The sequence below is a fragment of the Chanos chanos genome, chromosome 13 (assembly GCF_902362185.1).
Source record: "Chanos chanos chromosome 13, fChaCha1.1, whole genome shotgun sequence".
Classification (NCBI taxonomy): Eukaryota; Metazoa; Chordata; class Actinopteri; order Gonorynchiformes; family Chanidae; genus Chanos; species Chanos chanos.
In genome coordinates, this window is record NC_044507.1 from 23,781,267 (window position 1) to 23,799,458 (window position 18,192).

An 18,192-nucleotide genomic window follows, 5' to 3' on the forward strand; every position below is an offset into this window, starting at 1 on the left:
TGATGTTCTGAGCAACGAATCCATGAAAGCATCACATCTCAAACGACACTTTACAACTAAACACACAGTGTGTATGTGCATTTGTGTGTGTATGTGAGGGGCTGCCTCTTGTGTTGTATGAAAATTGTGCGGAAGAGTTTAAGTGCCAGTTGTGCTACCCCTTTGTACAGCACAGCTCTGACTGACAACAGTCAACAATAAATAATATTCTTATTAGGAATAAATTTGCCTCCTGCATGAACTGTGCATAGCTGAAAAGGGTAGGCCTATGCTACTGTACTTTAATGTAGGTCGTAATGGTGGTACTTGGAGAGCGAAATATTTTCTGAGGTTGTGCGTGGTGTAAAAAGTTTGAGAAACACTGGCTTAAATGTATGATCCCTTAGCGTACAAAGTACCAGTGTCCTTCAGTGTTCCCGACATAGATAAATACACATAGCTAAAGGCATGTTTTTTTATAGGCTCATTTTACTATAGATCATTAATGCAAGCTGTATTCATGACTATCAGGGCCTCATTATAGAGAAAGGCATTAACTCAGATAGATGCTATATTCAATGGAGTGGTTAAATTTTATATCCAATATTAAAAAAAATAAATAAATAAAATAAATTGATTGAAAATGATGTGCACTTTAGCAAATTATGTACTACAAATTACATGTGATGTACTAACATTTGATGTGAACAGCAGGACTGAATTGGGTACATGCTTGGTGTTTTCTTTATAAGTCGAGTCCCTATGTTTCATTATTCACTGATTCATGGAAATACTGAGGCAAAAAAATGATATGGACATTTTTCTGCCATATGTAAAATAGCTCTCAGATCTGTGTCTATTTTTGTTTGAAGGAAAAACAGAGGGACATTGGCACTTTTTTACCCTTAATAACATCAAGCAATTTCCATGTGCACTTTTCTGTTCCTCCTCGCTGCCCCCCATACCATTTTGGTCCTGTGAAAATGACGAAAATTTGCTCTCGCCTTGTTTTATTCAGAATATCTTCATGTCCATCAGTGGTAGAAACCTCAGATATTGCCATAAAATTAATAAAAGATTGTATTTGCACAGAAAATAATGATTGATATCATATTAGTGCAAAAATGTGGGTTTGTAGTACCCTCGATGTCACTGTTGTTTCGGAAATTGCACTTTTTTCCAAATCTAGGGCCTTATGAAAATAAAATGGCATGCAGTACAGGCTTTTAGTACTGTTTTGGCATACAGAAAACATGTTTGTCCTCCATTCTACTGTTGTGTGCCCCTTAAGGTGTCACAGTAATATTTATTTTGACCACCCCTGCTGGTGGCTTGCTTAACTTATTTCTCTATTTTTCTATTCTTCCAGGCAGGTAGGTGTCACCTGCACAGATACCTGTCTGGCTCACCTGAGCACGGTTTGCTCTTCTATAAATACACCCGAAGCCTGGCTTGAAGTGTATGGTGGTTTATCCAGTGGCAACTATCACCTTTGAGCCAGGCTGCGCTGGTCAATGATTTGTTTTTGGTGATTTTCAATTTTCTAATAAAACCCCCAGATATTGAGCCAAACTCTGGCTGTGTCCCCTTTATGTTGCGGTTGGTGTGGCCAGCTGTAAGTTTGGTGAGTGTAGGAATAATACATGTCAAGATATTAATGCACAAATGTGGCTTCCCAGATAAGCTGTTTTTGAGGCTATAAAAATGAAATAATATCAAGGGCTGAAAAATGAAAACATAGAATTTGAACAGAAATATTTTACAGGTCTTGGTTTTGGGACCCATTCATGATATACACAGTCCACACACACACACACACACACACACACACACACACACACACACCGCCATAGGCTGATAGAACACATTCTGCAAATAGCTGCATGTGCAGAATATACAAAATAATATTACCATAGCTGTGTGCATTATGCATTGTGAGGACATACGTTCACAGCGCACGCATATGCTTGCACATACCCATACTCTCAGGCACTATCAGTGGTAAGGCATTGTTTGCTCCAGTGATGACAAATGTGTAGCTCCAGCAATAGTAGCAGGCAGTTCACACATCCACACAGAATTACATAAGAGTCCTGAATTCTCAAGCTCTCTCAAGTACCCTTGTCAGGGCTGCAGTCCTCCAACAGGCCTCCAACAGGCAAGGTTGGCTGCTCAACCTAGAAAGCCAGAGAGTGAGACAGAGTAATGAGTGAAACAGTGCATTCTACAAAAGGAAGAAAAGAACAGAATAGAATGCTATACCGAAAATAATTGAGGGCAATAAGTGAAATTGATTAAAACTGAGGAAATTCCTATTAAATTCTTATTCATGAGAAGTCAATAATCAGCGAACACTGAGGTTCATAAAAAAACAGTGCATTTGTTAACACCTCTGATGTTAATTTGGCTGTTTGGTAGTGAGACAGAGCAATACATTGCTGAGAAACAGAGAGGGACAGAGGTGTGTGTTCATTGTGTGTGTGTGCATGCGGATAAGGAGTTGCCACAGCACATGGTGACTTGGGGGCGTGCACTGTATGAGACTTTGACCTGAACAGGCAACAAGTGGATATCACAGACAAGCTCGCAGGCACACACTCACACACTGTGTGCAATTTTCAATAAAATCAGTGAGGCTGGGACAGAAGCGGGTTGGAGTTTGAGTGGCAACACTGCTTTAACTAGCTTTGGATCTCCCAGGCAACCTAAAGTATTAGCTCAGCCAAATTACTATGCTGGGTAAATATCCACACTAGATTTAAATCACTATTTTAGAATGACAAATGGTGTCCCTTAGAGCAATATGATGATTCTTCGGAGCTTTATTACATTATGTAGTGTAAAAAGAGAAAGATTTAATATGTTGAGCCCAAAGGACCCCTGAGGTTAGAGAGGTTAGCGTGAGGTATATAACTGCCATTCATTTGAATGTCATGGCACTAAAGGTACACATTGTATGTGTGTAACATTGTTACGCCGCATTCTATGATTGCTTTAACGTGAATGACAGTATAGTATAACTGTGCATAGCTTACATGTTTGAGGCCCCGTGAGGTGTGTGGAAGATCATACAGCCAGGCTGATACCAGGAGACATCGGCAGTTAAGAGGTGGACACCGGTTACAATAAGTGAAATTTAATTGTCATGTAAAGTAAATGAAATGTGTCAAACAGTTGTCTAAAAACCCTCTCTCTCTTTGATGTGTGTGTGTGATTGTGATAGTGCCACATAAAATGTGTTTTTAAATTAAATGAATATTTAGCACCTCACTGTAAAGAAATAGTTTAAAGTTAAAAACTTACAAGGTTAAACCTTTTCTGGGGGCTAAGATATTGAAACTGAGTATGTTCTTGCTGTAGAAGCGACATTTTATACAGGAGTCTATTTTCACAATAATGCATCATCAAGGTCTTAAAGCTTTTCTGACCAAATTTGATGTGGGTCTGGGCAACCTGCTGTGAGCAATGCATCAAAGTATAAAAGACATAATTTCTAGTTGCCTGTAGGTGGCGATTTCCTGTTGCCAGTAGGTGGCGCTATTCTACAACTGAATATTTGTATGTAGATGTCTTAAGGCCAGGACTCTTATCAATCATGAAAAGTTTGGGGCAGACTGGACAATGTATTCTTGAGTTACAACAATCTAATGTTCTATGATGAATCATCGAAATATGCCATCCTGCCATGGCAACATTGTTTGATGAAAACACTATTTTCACAATAATGCATCATCAAGGTCTTAAGGCTTTTTCTGACCAAATCTGATGCTTTGACCCCTAAAATCAGAACAAACACAATAGGGTTCCAGCACCTTCGCTGCTTGGAGCCCGAATTATGCTCTGGGATAATACAGATACAGCCTGAAAAATGAAAACAACTCCTACAATGTAGCAGTACAATCTCCAAATGCGCCTCACAATGGAGACTTGAAAAACAGACTTTTATAATTTGAATTTGAGATTGCACGGTGACTTACTCATGAAGTGGCTGAAAGACAGAGCCCTGAACAGAGCACATATCAGAACTCAGGTGAAAATCCTTACACAGGTAGTAATCCTAACTGATTACACAGGTGATAATCTAAACTAAATTAACCCAAATAATGAGACACAATGTCTATGTCACCTTCCAGTGATGAGTGGGAGCCGCAGATGACCTGCCCCCTCTGAGGTGACTTTTGGCACCTTCCAAAGCCATCAGGAGTCAAAGAGGTGACAGACTGAGGTGACAGACTGAGTTTCCCTGTCTGCCTTATTAGCCCCAGTGGTCATTACTGTGGGTGGCGCACAGAGCTTCGTTTGATAGTAGTACTTTTTGATGTATGAAGAAAGATTATCCAGACTAAATGATCGTTTCCTCCAAACTTAACTTACTTGACTCATTTAAACATTTGGTCAAACAGAGATTTACAGTGACAGATCTTGAAAGCAGTGGGAAGGCTGGAAAGCATATTATACATACTTGGGATGTGTCAGTGAAGTGGAATGACAATGTGACTTAGGTTATACAAAACACTGCTAGCACCTTCTCTAGCACATACATACGAATACGAATGCAAATGGGAAATACTTCATTAATCCTGAGTGAAATTCAAGTGTCAACAACACCGTCAGCACACACCAAACACAACATAGAGTAAAATAGTAGAATATAATGAGATAAAAAGGAAAATAGGAATAAAATTAAAACAAAGATAAATTAAAGGTTGTTTCTGTACATAGTGCAGTAATTGGTAACGTAATAAGTAGCTGTAAGGTGAGAATACTGAGGTAGATAGAAAGTTATTGCCATGGTGCAGGAGTTATATACATAGTATATAATGAATATAATGAATATAATGAATATGCCACAATATAGCAGTAGTAGTAAGATTATCACTATTGTGTGGTGTGTAATGTGCAATAGAGAGCATTGTTGATACATGTGCAATGGAGTACATTATCGCTGTTACACATTGTGTAAAATGATAATAATAACAGTGCAATTCTAGAGCAGATACCTGTGGGAAGGGAGACAGACAGAAATAGTTATTGTCCATTATGCAATTGTCCATTGTCCAGTTGTTGATAGCGCAATCATTATGTTGAAGGAGGAGCAGCATGGGGCCTCAGGTGTCAGTCTAACCCTTTGCTGCGGCAGAGAGGGGAGGAATTGTACAATTTATCAGCAGAAATGGCTATCAGCAGAAATGACCCTCTGTATCTCTCAGTGGAGCATTTGGGGGAGATCAGCCTGCCGCTGAAGGTGCTTCTCAGTTTAACAAGCTCGTCTTGAAGGGGATGGGAGTTGTTGTTCAGGTTGCTCACCAGTTTCTTAAGCATCCTCCTCTCTGCCATCACCCCCAGTAAGTCTAGCTCAGTTCCACCTCCTATGACAGAGCTGGCTTTCACGACAAGCTTGTTCAGTCTGTTAGCACCCCCAGCTTTCAGTCCACACCCCCAGCACACCACCGCATAGAAAATGGCATTGGAAACCACTGACTGACAGAATATCTGCAGCATCCTGCTGCAGACATGGAAGGATCGTAGTCTCCTCAGGAAGTAGAGCTGACTCTGGCCCTTCTTATAAAGGGCCTCTGTGTTCTTAGTCCACTCCAGCCTGTTGTCCAGGTGCACTACAAGGTATTTGTAGGAGTGGACTACCTTGACAACTTCTCCATGGATGGAGACGGGGGTCAGGGTAGGCTTATTACTGCGGAAGTCCACGACTAGCTCCTTTGTCTTGCTGACATTCAGCTGTAGCTGTAGATGGTTCAGGCTGCACCACTACACAAAGTTGTTTACCAGTCCTCTGTATTTTGCCTCCTGTTGCCTGCTAATACACCCTACAATGGCAGAGTTATCAGAGAACTTCTGAAGGTGGCATGACTCTGAGTTATAACTGAAGTCAGAGGTGTACAGGATGAACAGGAAGGGAGAGAGGACGGTCCTCTGGGGGGCCCCTGTGCTGCTTAACACTGTCTCTGACACACAGCTCCTCAGTCTCACATACTGTGGTCTCTAGGTGAAGTTTGTCATAATAGAGGAGAGCGTCACATGGTTGAAGTCCCCAGAAGTCGTGATGAAAGCCCTGGGGTGCTGTGACTGAAGCTCTGCTGTGACCGAGAGTATGACGTCACCCGCTGTGTTCGTGTTCGGCGGATGGCGGAACATAAACAGCGATCATTATAACTTGTGAGAATTCCCTCGGCAAATAATAGGGATGAAGGCTCACCGCTACACGTTCAATGTCCAGGCTGCAGACTTTCACAGTAATGTGCCCTGGATAACACCATCTGTCTTTAACGAGAACAGCGAGCCCCCTCCTTTCCTCTTACTGCTGTTCTGTTGTTCTCTGTCTGCCCATGTCGTCTTGAAGCCAGTGACGGTAGAGTTGTAGTCCGGGATGTCTTCATGTAGGCATGTCTCTGTAAAACACATGATCTTGCTCTCCTGAAATTCCCTCGGACTCCTCACCAGTGCCGTTAATCAGTCCGTCGTATTCACCGGCGATCTCACATTTCCCATAATGATGGAAGGGAGATACTTGATACTTGTATCTCCACGGCTTCATTCGCCGCTTTATTCCTGCTCTGCAGCTACGGTATTTCCTCAATATTTTTTCTGGAATTTGTTGTTTGTATCTCCCAGGGGCAAACGCTGCTCGCCATGATAGTAATTCCTCCCGGGTGTAAACAAAGGCTGCATATTGTTTGGGCAAAAAAGTGTCCCAATGAGCAGGAGGGTCCGAAAAAACTTCAGTAAAGTGAGCAGAGTGCATTCTTAAAAGACTAAAGCACGTAAAAAACGTGAAAAAGTACTAAAGCTAAAGCAAATAGACAAAACAATACAAACAGGATGGAGCGGCTGCGACTGGCTGCCACCCTGAATAATGCACATGTCTACAGGGGTCTGCTCAACAAAAATGTTGGACCTCTCTATTGGTGTAGGCTGTCCACCCTCTCTCTTTCTGTCTCTTAATCTCCTGCTCTTTCCATTCTGCCATGGTAATAACAAACTCTTCCAAATGCATTTACAGGGTCCTAGAGAGACCCTTTCAAACATGAAAAAATGTTTTGCATGAAAACGTCCAACATTTTCATTCTCTGTGATGTTGCAGGAGATGTGCAGCCTCTCCTGCTCCTCAGAAGAGTTCCCTCTGAGTGTAGTTCCCTCTCCTGCCTCCTCAGAAAAGTTCCCTCTGAGTGTAGTTCCCTCTCCTGCCTCCTCAGAAAAGTTCCCTCTGAGTGTAGTTCCCACTCCTGCCTCCTCAGAAAAGTTCCCTCTGAGTGTAGCTCAGAGCACATACCAGAATGTAAACAACATTACTGCAAATGTGGGTGAGCGATCATCATATCCCACAGATATTGTACTGTACGTTTGAACTGTAATGATTCGCACACATGGAAAACACGTTGAAAATGTGTGGAATCTTGCCGACTTTTTCACTTGCTACATGAGCTGGTCTGGCATTTTCAGTGTTGAAAAGACCTCATTTTGCACTCTGCCAAATCATTCTTTGTGGGATGGACACATATCCAGGACCTGTATTCTAACTGTCATGGCACTCCACACCACCACTGAGGTAAAGTGTGAGTGAACAGGAGCTTTTGGGCTTGCCATTTAAACACACCTTATATCAACAGATTAGTGAATTTGGACTCTTCTCTCTCATGTTTCATCCATCAGCTCTCTGCCCCTCTCCCGTTTTCACTGTCTCCTGTACCAAAGGAGCTGATGTTTGATGTGGGAAGGAAGGGCTAATCATGCATTAAGAATCCTAAATGCTCATATATGGAAACAAACCACCAAAAGCAACCTTGCACTGGTGTAGATGTACATAGAGAAATCTTCATCTCATCCTGTTTTAAAAACAAAACAAAGAAACAGAGAGAGACAGAGTACTTGATGCCATCCCCTGTTTTTAAAACAAGAGAGGATATTATATATGAGAGGCACGTGAGGAAAAAACCGATGATAAGAGAATGAAGAGGGGAAAAAATCAGATCAGAGAAGAAGAAGACAGAGTGAACAAATGACCATGCTAATTATGACATTACAGATATCATTCCATCACTGAGAGCTGCCAGACATGCTCATATAGTCTGAGTGTGAAGGACACAATCCTGACACCATTCCTGAAGTGCAGCTTCTCTGTAAAGATGTGGCTGTACTGCATTGTGGTTGCAGACCTGTTCTATGCTCTCTACTGTCCTCTGGACGGGCAGGGACACCTGGATGGGAAGACTGGAGTGTGGTGCCTCAACACCATCAGTATTTAAAACTAGAGAGAGAGAGACAGACAGACTGGAAGAAAGAAAGAGAGAGGGGGGGGTGCTGCAGAAAGCCTAAATGTGCATGTTTAAACACATTTGGAGATGATGAATGGAGAATCAGAAGAAATGAGTGGGGAATAAAAATGCAGAGAGAACAGTCTAGGAATATGCTGCTAAGAACAGATCCAGACCTCCACACAATCCTCTAACTCTCTCTGTCTCTCTCTCTCTGTCTCTGTCTCTGTCTCTCTCTCTCTAGGTGCTGTACGAGCATCAAGTATTTTCCCTATACTCAGTGTCATTCTGCTCTTCACTGGAGGTCTGTGTATAGCCGCCAGCGAATTCTATAAGTCACGCCACAACATCATCCTCAGTGCCGGTATCCTCTTTGTTTCTGCAGGTGAGCAGGAGGAGAAAAGTATGAAACAGAGAGCAACACTTGTCTGTTTTAGAAACTGTAGCCTCACAGGCAAATTGTAACTTTTTACCTTTGCCCTGAGTGCCAGCATATTGTGCAAGCACAATTCAGTCACCTTGTAAAACATAACAATTGGAAATTTATATACAGTGACTTGGTGTGACCACTATAAACCATATTCTAAAAGCCTTCCCTACCAACAATATCCACACCCTCACAAACTAACCAAGTCTGCTTTTCCCCCCCTTTTGTGGGGAACACAGACTGAGATTGCCTGGGGTGTCAGAAAACCAGGCTTTTCTCTTTTTAAATCTGAGAAATAGATATCTAGAGGTAAACTACCATACAAGCTCCACAAAATCCAAGTACATGACTACAAAATGCTTGCAAAACAGCAACATTTTTTTCCCTGAATTCTAACAGCTAGTTTTGCAAAAGAAACCAGTCATAGAAGAATTCTGGAGCAGAGTTGAAAAATCCAGCAAGTTTTGTACCTTTGTATAGAATTATAAGTTTTTTTTTTGTTTTTTTTTTAATTTTTGTTCTTCATCCTACTGTTAGGGTAAGAGATTCCATCTGGGATTAAACTCTAAAAATATGCCGCCCCTGACATGCTTTCTGTGTATTACATGACAGTCTGTTCCATATGTGTGACAGCAGTTGAACACACACAGTGCACATCTGACTGTTATTGCAGAGTATGACTGTACTCACGGTGACCTGTCCTCATTTGGAACCCGCAAATGTTTTCTCTTTCTCTTTCTCTCTCTCCCTCTCTCTCATACACACACACACACTCACACTCACTCACACACTCACACACACACACACACACACACACACACACACTCACACACACACACACACACACACACACACACACACACACGCACGCACACATGCGTGCACACACACACACACACACACACACACACACACACACACACACACTAAACATAGAGGGAAGAATCAGAGTTTGTTTAAAGGCACGATCTTTCATAAATTTGGACTGTTCGCTGACCTGTTTCTAATAAACGTGAGCCCATATTTTTAGGTTATAAACTCTCTAAGACGCTCATGGTTCATTAACATTTATAACAGTTTATATGTCCTTATCACCACCTCTTTGTGCAGCTGCAAACGAATCTGTTTTTCTGCCATTTTATCCTCAGGTCTCAGTAACATCATCGGCATGATTGTGTACATATCAGCGAATGCAGGGGACCCCTCCAAAAGTGACTCCAAGAAGAACAGTTACTCGTATGGCTGGAGCTTTTACTTTGGTGCTCTGTCCTTTATTATGTCGGAGATGGTTGGAGTGCTGGCTGTGCACATGTTCATTGATCGGCACAGGGAGCTGCGACTTGGGCCTCGAACAGCTGATTATCTGCAGGGTTCAGCCATTACTCGCATTCCCAGCTATCGATACCGCTACCGCCGGCGCTCCCGCTCCTCCTCCCGCTCCACAGACCCCTCCCACTCCGGCGAGACCTCACCGGTGGGCCTGAAAGGCTTTGGGGCGCTGCCCTCGACGGAGATCTCCATGTACACGCTGACCCGTGGAGGGGACCCACTCAAAACAAGCCATGGTACGCCCACTGCAACCTACAACTCAGAGAGAGACCACAACTTCCTGCAGGTCCACAACTGTGTTCAGAAGGAGCTGAAAGACTCTTCCCATAGCAGCACAGCCAATCGCCGCACCACTCCAGTATGAGATCACTCCCTTCCAGCCCACAGAGACAGAGAGAGAGAGAGAGAGAGAGAGAGAGAGAGAGAGGGATAAAGGCAGGGAGGGATAGGGGAGGGAACAGAATCATATCAATTCAGAATATGTTTTTTAGATTACAGATGTTATGTTCCCTTATGTGCCCCTAATGGCCACAATCAAAGTTTTTTTAGATGTGATGGAAAGTTTGTTGAGAATAATATGGAATAGGAGGGCAAGAGGGTCATCTTGGCCCAGACAGCAGGATGGGAGTGGGCCCATACTAATGGAGCTGTAGCTTGTGATATTGATTTTATTTTTTTCCCTTTAAATTTTGTCTTGACATTTTCTTCAGCATTTGTGGAACTACAAGCTACCACCCCTCCCTGTTGTCTGAGCCACTGACAGTATCTCATTCTGTGTTTATTTGCTAATTTATTATTTGCATTAAAAACTGTGAGGTGCTGCTGTAGGAGATTCAGTAAGGATAGCCTAATCTGTAAACTCTTACAAAGGTACTATATTAATTTTGTAAGTAAAATTAAGCCAATGCTCAAGACTTTTCTTGCAAAAATGAGAAAAGAAGAGGGAGTAATCCCGACGGAGATGGGATGGATGATGTGAGAAAAAAAGAAGTGAGAGGAGGTTTGTGAGCTGCTATAGGGAGAGGATGAGGCCGCCCAGCTATTTCAGGACTGCTGAAGAGACTGAAACAGGCGCTCCAACTTAGATAAAATTCTATTCTTTTAAAAGAACCATATCTTTTTCTCTGTCTCTGTTTGCTTCCTTGTGTTTCTCTCTCTTTTGGTGGTCATGGGAGTGCAGAAACATATGCACTGCACCGTCCCACTGAGAGGCAGATAAGTCAGGGGTCAAAGTTCATTTAAAGACTCCAGTAAGTACTGCCAATAAGGATGAAAGGTGAGGTGAGGACAAGGGAGAGAAGAGAATGCAAATTAAACAAATACTTGAAAGAGGGTAAGCAATGAGAGAGCATTAAACATTACAAGACATGAGTCTAAGTGACTTACAAACAGAAATTAAATGCATGCTATAAATTAACAGCAAACCTTGCTCTAGAGAAACCTTTGTTTCAAAAGACAATAATAATTATAAAGGGAAAAGCAATGTTGAAGAAGTTTAAATATTGCTTGTGTACATTTCTTTCTCATGCTTTTTAATTAGTTTATTTTTAAGTAATATTATTATTTTGTTCTAATTATTTACTGCGGTGACAAAACAATTGCTTTTTACATTTTTTTCTTACCTTCAAATGTATGTATTTCGTTTTACAGCCTTAATCATTGCATAATTTGTTTGGATTTTTTTCTATGTATTGTTTAAAAGGAAACGAAATCTAAAGGTGCCAAAACAGAAAGTTCCTAAACTTGGATGCATTGAGCCCTAATGAATAAAATGTGACTATTAGGGGGAGCAAAATGATGTTTCTCTGTGTCTTTCAAAGATGCAATGTTCACATCTCTTCATCCTCCCAGTCAGTGGATGCAACCAGGCCTTGAGAATACCATGCAGGATACATAACCTGAATTTTGAAACACCAAGCACAAAGATTATCTCTTGAGCAACCATAGTAGTATGGCCTTGTTGACCTTTAATTTCATTAAGCAATATCCTGTTTGTTTCATTTTGACTCACTGCAAAGTTTCAGTGTGACACAAACACATAGTAAAAATTACAGGAGTATTCTTGTTGGGACAAAAGGTCTCTGTTGCTTCATTTTTATTGGTGTGCATCTTTCTGGAAGCTGTTTGTCAGTGCAGCGGATTCTCCAGAGAGGGTAGGGAAAAAACGGGGAGAGCAGAGTGTGCCACCCAGGGCTACATTAATGTGAAGAATGAACTGGCAAAGCAATCTCATCTAACATACCTGGACAAAACTACTGTTGAAACATACATTTTGCAGCCTGTATCACATGTGTGTTAGGGCTACAAAAAGGTGTGTGTGTGCATGTCCATGTGACTGTGTGTGTATGTGCAAGTGTTTGTGTCTGTGTGAGAGGGAGAGAGAGAGGGAGAGAGAGAGCATGTGGTTTGGTGTATGCGGGTGTCATTGTAGGTGTATCTGTGTGTCTTGAGTGGGATCAGACTAACAGATGTCAGAAAGAGGATTACTATACTTGTACATCAGAAAAATAAAGAAAAAGGAAAAAGGACACTGGCTGGTTTGTGAGTGTGCATTCAGGGATCTCCACATTTTTCACAACCCTAAATGTTACCATAGATGGTTCTATCAGGACCATCAAAGAATACGCATACAGTAAGAGGACTTTAGAGAGAAAGAATACTTACAAAGGAAGAAACCCTTTCCTTTGACAGTATATTAGTGGGTCCTCTGATGCATCTACCCCTATAATTCACATGGCTACCATTTTTCCCTCAGCTTTAAAACTTGAGAATTAGTGGTACAGTGTTTTTGGATGATACTTGACCCTCTGCCTTGCCTCTTATCTCCATCTTTCATCTTCCTTCATCTTGTTTAGCTGACATAGCTGTCTTCTCAGGTACACCCTTTCTCTACCCTATCTCTCCCTTCCTTTTTCTTCTCTCTGTCCCAACACCCGCCTCTTCCTCTCCCCCAACCCTCTCTCTCTGTATTGCGTTCATTCTCTCAGCATGTTCCCCTGGGCCTGTTTGTTATTCTTTCTCTCAGCAGTTCTCAAACTTTTTACACCGCGTACCACCTCAGATAATATCTGTCTCTCCAAGTACCACCCTTATGACTGATGTTAAAACACAGTAGCATAGGCCTACCCTATTCAGCTATGCACAGTTCACACAGGAGGCAAATTTATTCCTAATAAGAATATTATTTATTGTTGACTGTTGTCAGCCACAGCCACACTGTACAAAGGGGTAGCACTAGAACTGGCACTTAAACTCTTTCACACAATTCTCATACAACCCAAGGGGCAGCATCTCACACACACACACACACACACCAAATGAGAACATTAAGAATGACAACTGTGTGCCAAGAGCCTGTTTGAACATTTTTAGGCTAAATACAAATAATGTTAAAAGTTGGCCAGCATGTTGGTGACTACTGACAACTAACATAAGCCTAATGAGAAGGGTGGGCCTGGCTCTGTGAGCACAGCCCTGCGATGTCTGGGTCAGCCGAGGTCAGCTTCAGTCTCAGGTCTGGCTCAGCATCCATCCTGTTTCTGTGTTTTGTTTTTATGGCAGCCAGTGGAGAGAAGCCTTTCTCACACAGATATGTGGTCGCAAAAGGAAGGGGAAAGCGCACAGCCCTGTCCGAAAGTGCTGGGTATTCACCGTGTTGCTGTATCCAAAAGTCCAACAACAACTGACTTCTGAAAGCAGACTTCAATGTTTCATCCCAAGACAGTTCTATTAAAGTGTCCTGCTCACTAACAGTGAAGTCTGTGGGCATTTCAGAGGTTTCGATGCTGAACGGCTGTCTTATCCAGTAGTTCGCTTCGGCCATCACTGGGAAATATTCGCGGAACTGTTGTCTAAGCGAGATGACACGCGCAACGATGTCGTCCTTGACTCCATCATCAAGGGTCAGGTCGTTGTCAGACAGAAAACTCTCAAAAGTGGGGAAAGCTGAAACATCACCTACCTTGACTTTGATTTGGAACAACTCAATCTTTTTCAGCATTGCGTTGATTTTGTCCTACATATCAAGAACATTGATGGAGAGTCCCTGTAGTCCCAAATTCAGTCCGTTTAAATGAGAGAAAATGTCTCACATGTATGCCAGCTGACTGAGCCACACAGTGTCTTCGAAAACCTCTGACATGGGGAAGGTTTTGTCATTTGAGAACATTTGGACCTCTCTGTGCAAGTCGAAAAGCCTCAAAAGTACCTTTCCTCTTGATAGCCACCTTACCTCAGTATGAAGCAAGAGTTGGACATGCTCGCTGCGCATCTCATAGCAGAGCACATGGAATAGGCGAGAATGCATCGGTCGGGCATTAATGAAGTTCACAGTTTTCAAAGCCGAGTCCAGCACAGACTTCAGTTCTTCGGGCATCTTCTTCACTACCAGGGCCTCGCGATGGATGCTGCAGTGAGTCCATCGCATCTCGGGTGCCAACTCACAAATTCGAGCTGCTACTCTGCTGTGGTGACCTGTCATAGTCCTGGTGGCATCCGTGCAGACTCCAACACACTTTTTCCAGTCGAGCCCATTCTCTTGGACAAACGTGTTCAGGACCTGGAACATGTGCTCGGCTGTAGTTCTGGTCTGCAGTGATTGACAGAACAGAAAGTCCTCCTGAGCAGCACCATCATATACATATCTGACGTAAACAAGCAAATTGGCCAAATCTGCAACATCAGTTTTCTCGTCGAGCTGGATGGAATAATAGCGACTACTTTTAATGCATTAAATCAGTGTGTTTTTAACATCATCTGCTATGGCTCCTATTCCCCGCAACACGATGTTTGAAAGCAGCACCAAGTTGAACTGTTTGGCAGCCTTCTCCCCACACATGATGTGTGTCATCTCTTTGGCTAATGGTAGACACAGTTGTTTGCTAATTGTGTGTGTCTTACCAGCTTTCACTATACGGAGGCTGGCACGATACGAAGCTTCCTGTGCTTTGGCTATGGCTGTAAGATTGAATCTTGGACTTAGATTGCTTCAGTTCGTCACGTTTTCTTAGAAAAAAAAGCATCTGGTTTGTCTTTCAGCACTGTGTGTGGATTCGTTGCTCAGAACATCACCACATACCGCACACTGCAGCCCGGGCTATTCCTCCATCCCGCTCCAGCTGAATACAAATTTGATGTAACTTGAGTCATATTTCCTTACTGTTTTGCACCGTTTGCTGCTAGCAGGTGCTGTGAAGACTTCACTGGCACTGCTGAAGTAGCCACCAGCACTTGTGGTCGGTTCACTTCAGTTTGTACAGGACTGCTCGAAATATTCTCCTCCTGATCCACACTTCTCTTCCTAATAGTTCCCGTTTGGAGCCACGATTGCAGTGTTTTTGTACCATTCATCATTTTAGCGACCTCCACTCACTATCCTCTCATTACAGTTTAGCTTGTAACAGTTAACCCTCTGACAGTTAAGTTGTCAACGGCAATGGTCCCCCCAGCCAGAGTTTTTTGCATGCGAGTTGCCAACGTTCTAAAATTAAATTTCATTCCATTTAAATTCTGTTAAATTCCTTAAGCTGGGTAGCCTGTATCGTAAATAGCCTAGTATCGAAACAAAAATATTACAGGAAAGGCAAAACTTGTAGTATTTTGTTAGTATTATAGGTTTTTAAACTAATTTTATTTCACTTATTTAAATTTATTTTATTGCTGGAGATTCCTCCGCGTAGACTAGAGTACCATACGTGTACCATAGTTTGAGAATCTCTGCTTTATCTGATATATTCGTACAATCTCTCTGGTATACATCTTTTGCTCTACCCTTTCCCTTCCATTTGTCCTGTCTCTTCTCAGCTCTCCCTTTTAACTGTTTCTCATGTTCTTTGCTCACCTGCATTATGTGCTTCAGATAAACGCAACAGCTCAAACATCTGAAATCAATCTAACAATTTTTTCTTCCTACAGTCAGTGTTTTTTTTTTTAATTTATCCTTTTGTATGGATTACTAACTGATTCATGAATTTAGTCATTTCAATGTGGGGTTTTTTTTTCAGTCACTGTCCCTAAGGTGAGTGTATAAATCAGAACATGGCACTCACACTGAAGAAAGCATGCGTGTCTTTTGTTAATTATGCAGGGTTTATATTTCATATTGCAAATTTTATCCATTTTACTATAGTATAGACCAGCATCAGTCCGGAAGTGTCTACATACATGTAATTTAGCAATTTTAAAATGATTCACTGTTCTCAGTGTGACTGTGCTAAATCACCAGTCTACTCATGAATGGCCCATGAGTGAGTAAAATATTCATAAAGATATGATAGACTTGGAGTTGGAGTTGGATGTTGGAGTTTGGGCTTTGCCGGGCCTTGATGATGACTGGATGTTGGAGTTTGGGCTTTGGCGGGCCTTGTTGATGACTTGATGTTGGAGTTTGGGCTTTGGCGGGCCTTGATGATGACTGGATGTTGGAGTTTGGGCTTTGGCGGGCCTTGATGGTATGGCTGTGGGATAATGAGATGAGAGGCTACAACTTACATTCCTCTCAACTTGAGAAAGAGTTTCCAAACAGTGTTTAAATGTCATCTCAGAGAGTAAGAGCAAAGGTGAGGAGAAAATACACACGATGTACATTGTCCCTTAACCATTATGTGGAAATGAACATATCTAACAATAGCTATGGTTATATGCACACATTTTTATCATTTGGATTGAAATCATTCCAACTGCTGATTCTAAATGTACTGTTTACATGATAGCAATTGGATATTTTGTGCGCATTTACATGTTACAAGCGTACAATCGGAATTCATTGCAAATGCGAAGAAATTAACTTGCGCCAACCTGTACGATGTAGTCGAAGGCTATATAAAAATCTCTTAGCTGGTCATACACAGAAATAAATAATGGTAGAGTGGTCAAAAGAACGCTTACTTTCCAGTATTGTAAAGAGCCAGGGCAGCGATAGCTTCACTCCAGGTCAGTGATTTGATCAGTTAATTACTTAAGGCAATTCTAACTTTATAACTGTAATAACAATTACATCATCTCTGCATGGAATGTTCTCCGAAACTTGCTTTAACAGCTCGTTGTTGCAGGATTTGCGCCCATCTAGACGCTCGACTAGTCTTAATTGTTTGAGAATGTTTAACACAAACATGTTAAATTTCTCGCACTGTCTGCTATGTTTTTTAAACTCTGTCATGCATAGTGAAACGTCAGTACGTCATTACTGCACATATTGAACACGCGCAAAAAGTGCAAAAGACAATTGAGCGATTTACATGGTTAATATTTTCCTAATGAACGGATTGTGAGAAATCTACACCACCTCTTTCAATCCAAATGAATTCTCAATCAGATTGGAGTATTTCATACCGATCAAAGTGTTGAGGCATTTTCATTCCGATTGAGTTTGAATCCGATTATTAACGAAATATTAGGCTCCATGTAAACGCACCTAATGCCCCCCCTCCCCTGTGTTGAGCCACACATGCTACTCCTGAGATACCGGTGATCCTGACGTCTTCTGCCCTCCGGACCGATCCATCCTGGTGTTCTCATCTTTCATCCCCCTGTCAGCCTCCTGTTGTATTGTATTTACTTGAAATTGTAATTGCCCACTGTGTCGGCACCTTTTGTGCACCTGTCTGGCCAAGAAGGGGTCTCTTCTCTCTGTGGTCCTTCTCAAGATTTCTCCTATTTTCCCAGTTCCCATTTGGGTTTTTGAGGAGTTTTTTCTTGAGGAGTTTTTTCTTGCCTGGGAGTTTTTTCTTGAGGATTAAGTCAGGGGGTGCTGTCCTGTTTTGGTTTTGATTGTTGTGGCCTGTAAAGCCCTTTGAGACTGTTAACAGTGATATTGGGCTCAAAATAAACTTGAAATTTGAGATTTTGCTCTTTGAAAACCTGTGTAGGAAAGAAGAAATGCTTCCTCTTTCCATATATTTCAACCTAATTTTCCTTTTTTCTAACCAGACATGTTCCTCTCCAAACATTTTCCTTTATAGCTCTCTTCTTTCTATCTCCTTGCCCTACATGCAGTGCCTCTGTTTTTATTTCTCTGTCTTGTGTTGTTGCCATGCGATGGACTGGCGACCTGTCTAGTGTGTTTCCCCGCCTTTCACCCTATGAGTGCTGGGATAGGCTCCAGAACCCCCCGCGACCCTGATTAGGATAAGCGGCTTAGATAATGAGTGAGTGAGTGAGTGAGTGAGTGAGTGAGTATCTTGTGTTGCT

At 42.0% G+C, this 18,192-nt stretch overlaps 1 protein-coding gene across 1 annotated transcript in view; it reads left to right on the top strand.

The window, feature by feature from the left end:
* cacng2a (calcium channel, voltage-dependent, gamma subunit 2a) overlaps positions 1–10,369 on the top strand; it is a 69,985-nt gene extending 59,616 nt beyond the window's left edge. Inside the window, exons 3-4 of the mRNA XM_030790415.1 lie at positions 8,494–8,634; positions 9,825–10,369. Of these exons, the coding sequence (XP_030646275.1) occupies positions 8,494–8,634; positions 9,825–10,369 (686 nt within the window). The remainder of the gene's footprint in view (positions 1–8,493; positions 8,635–9,824) is intronic.
* Positions 10,370–18,192: the final 7,823 nt, after the last annotated feature.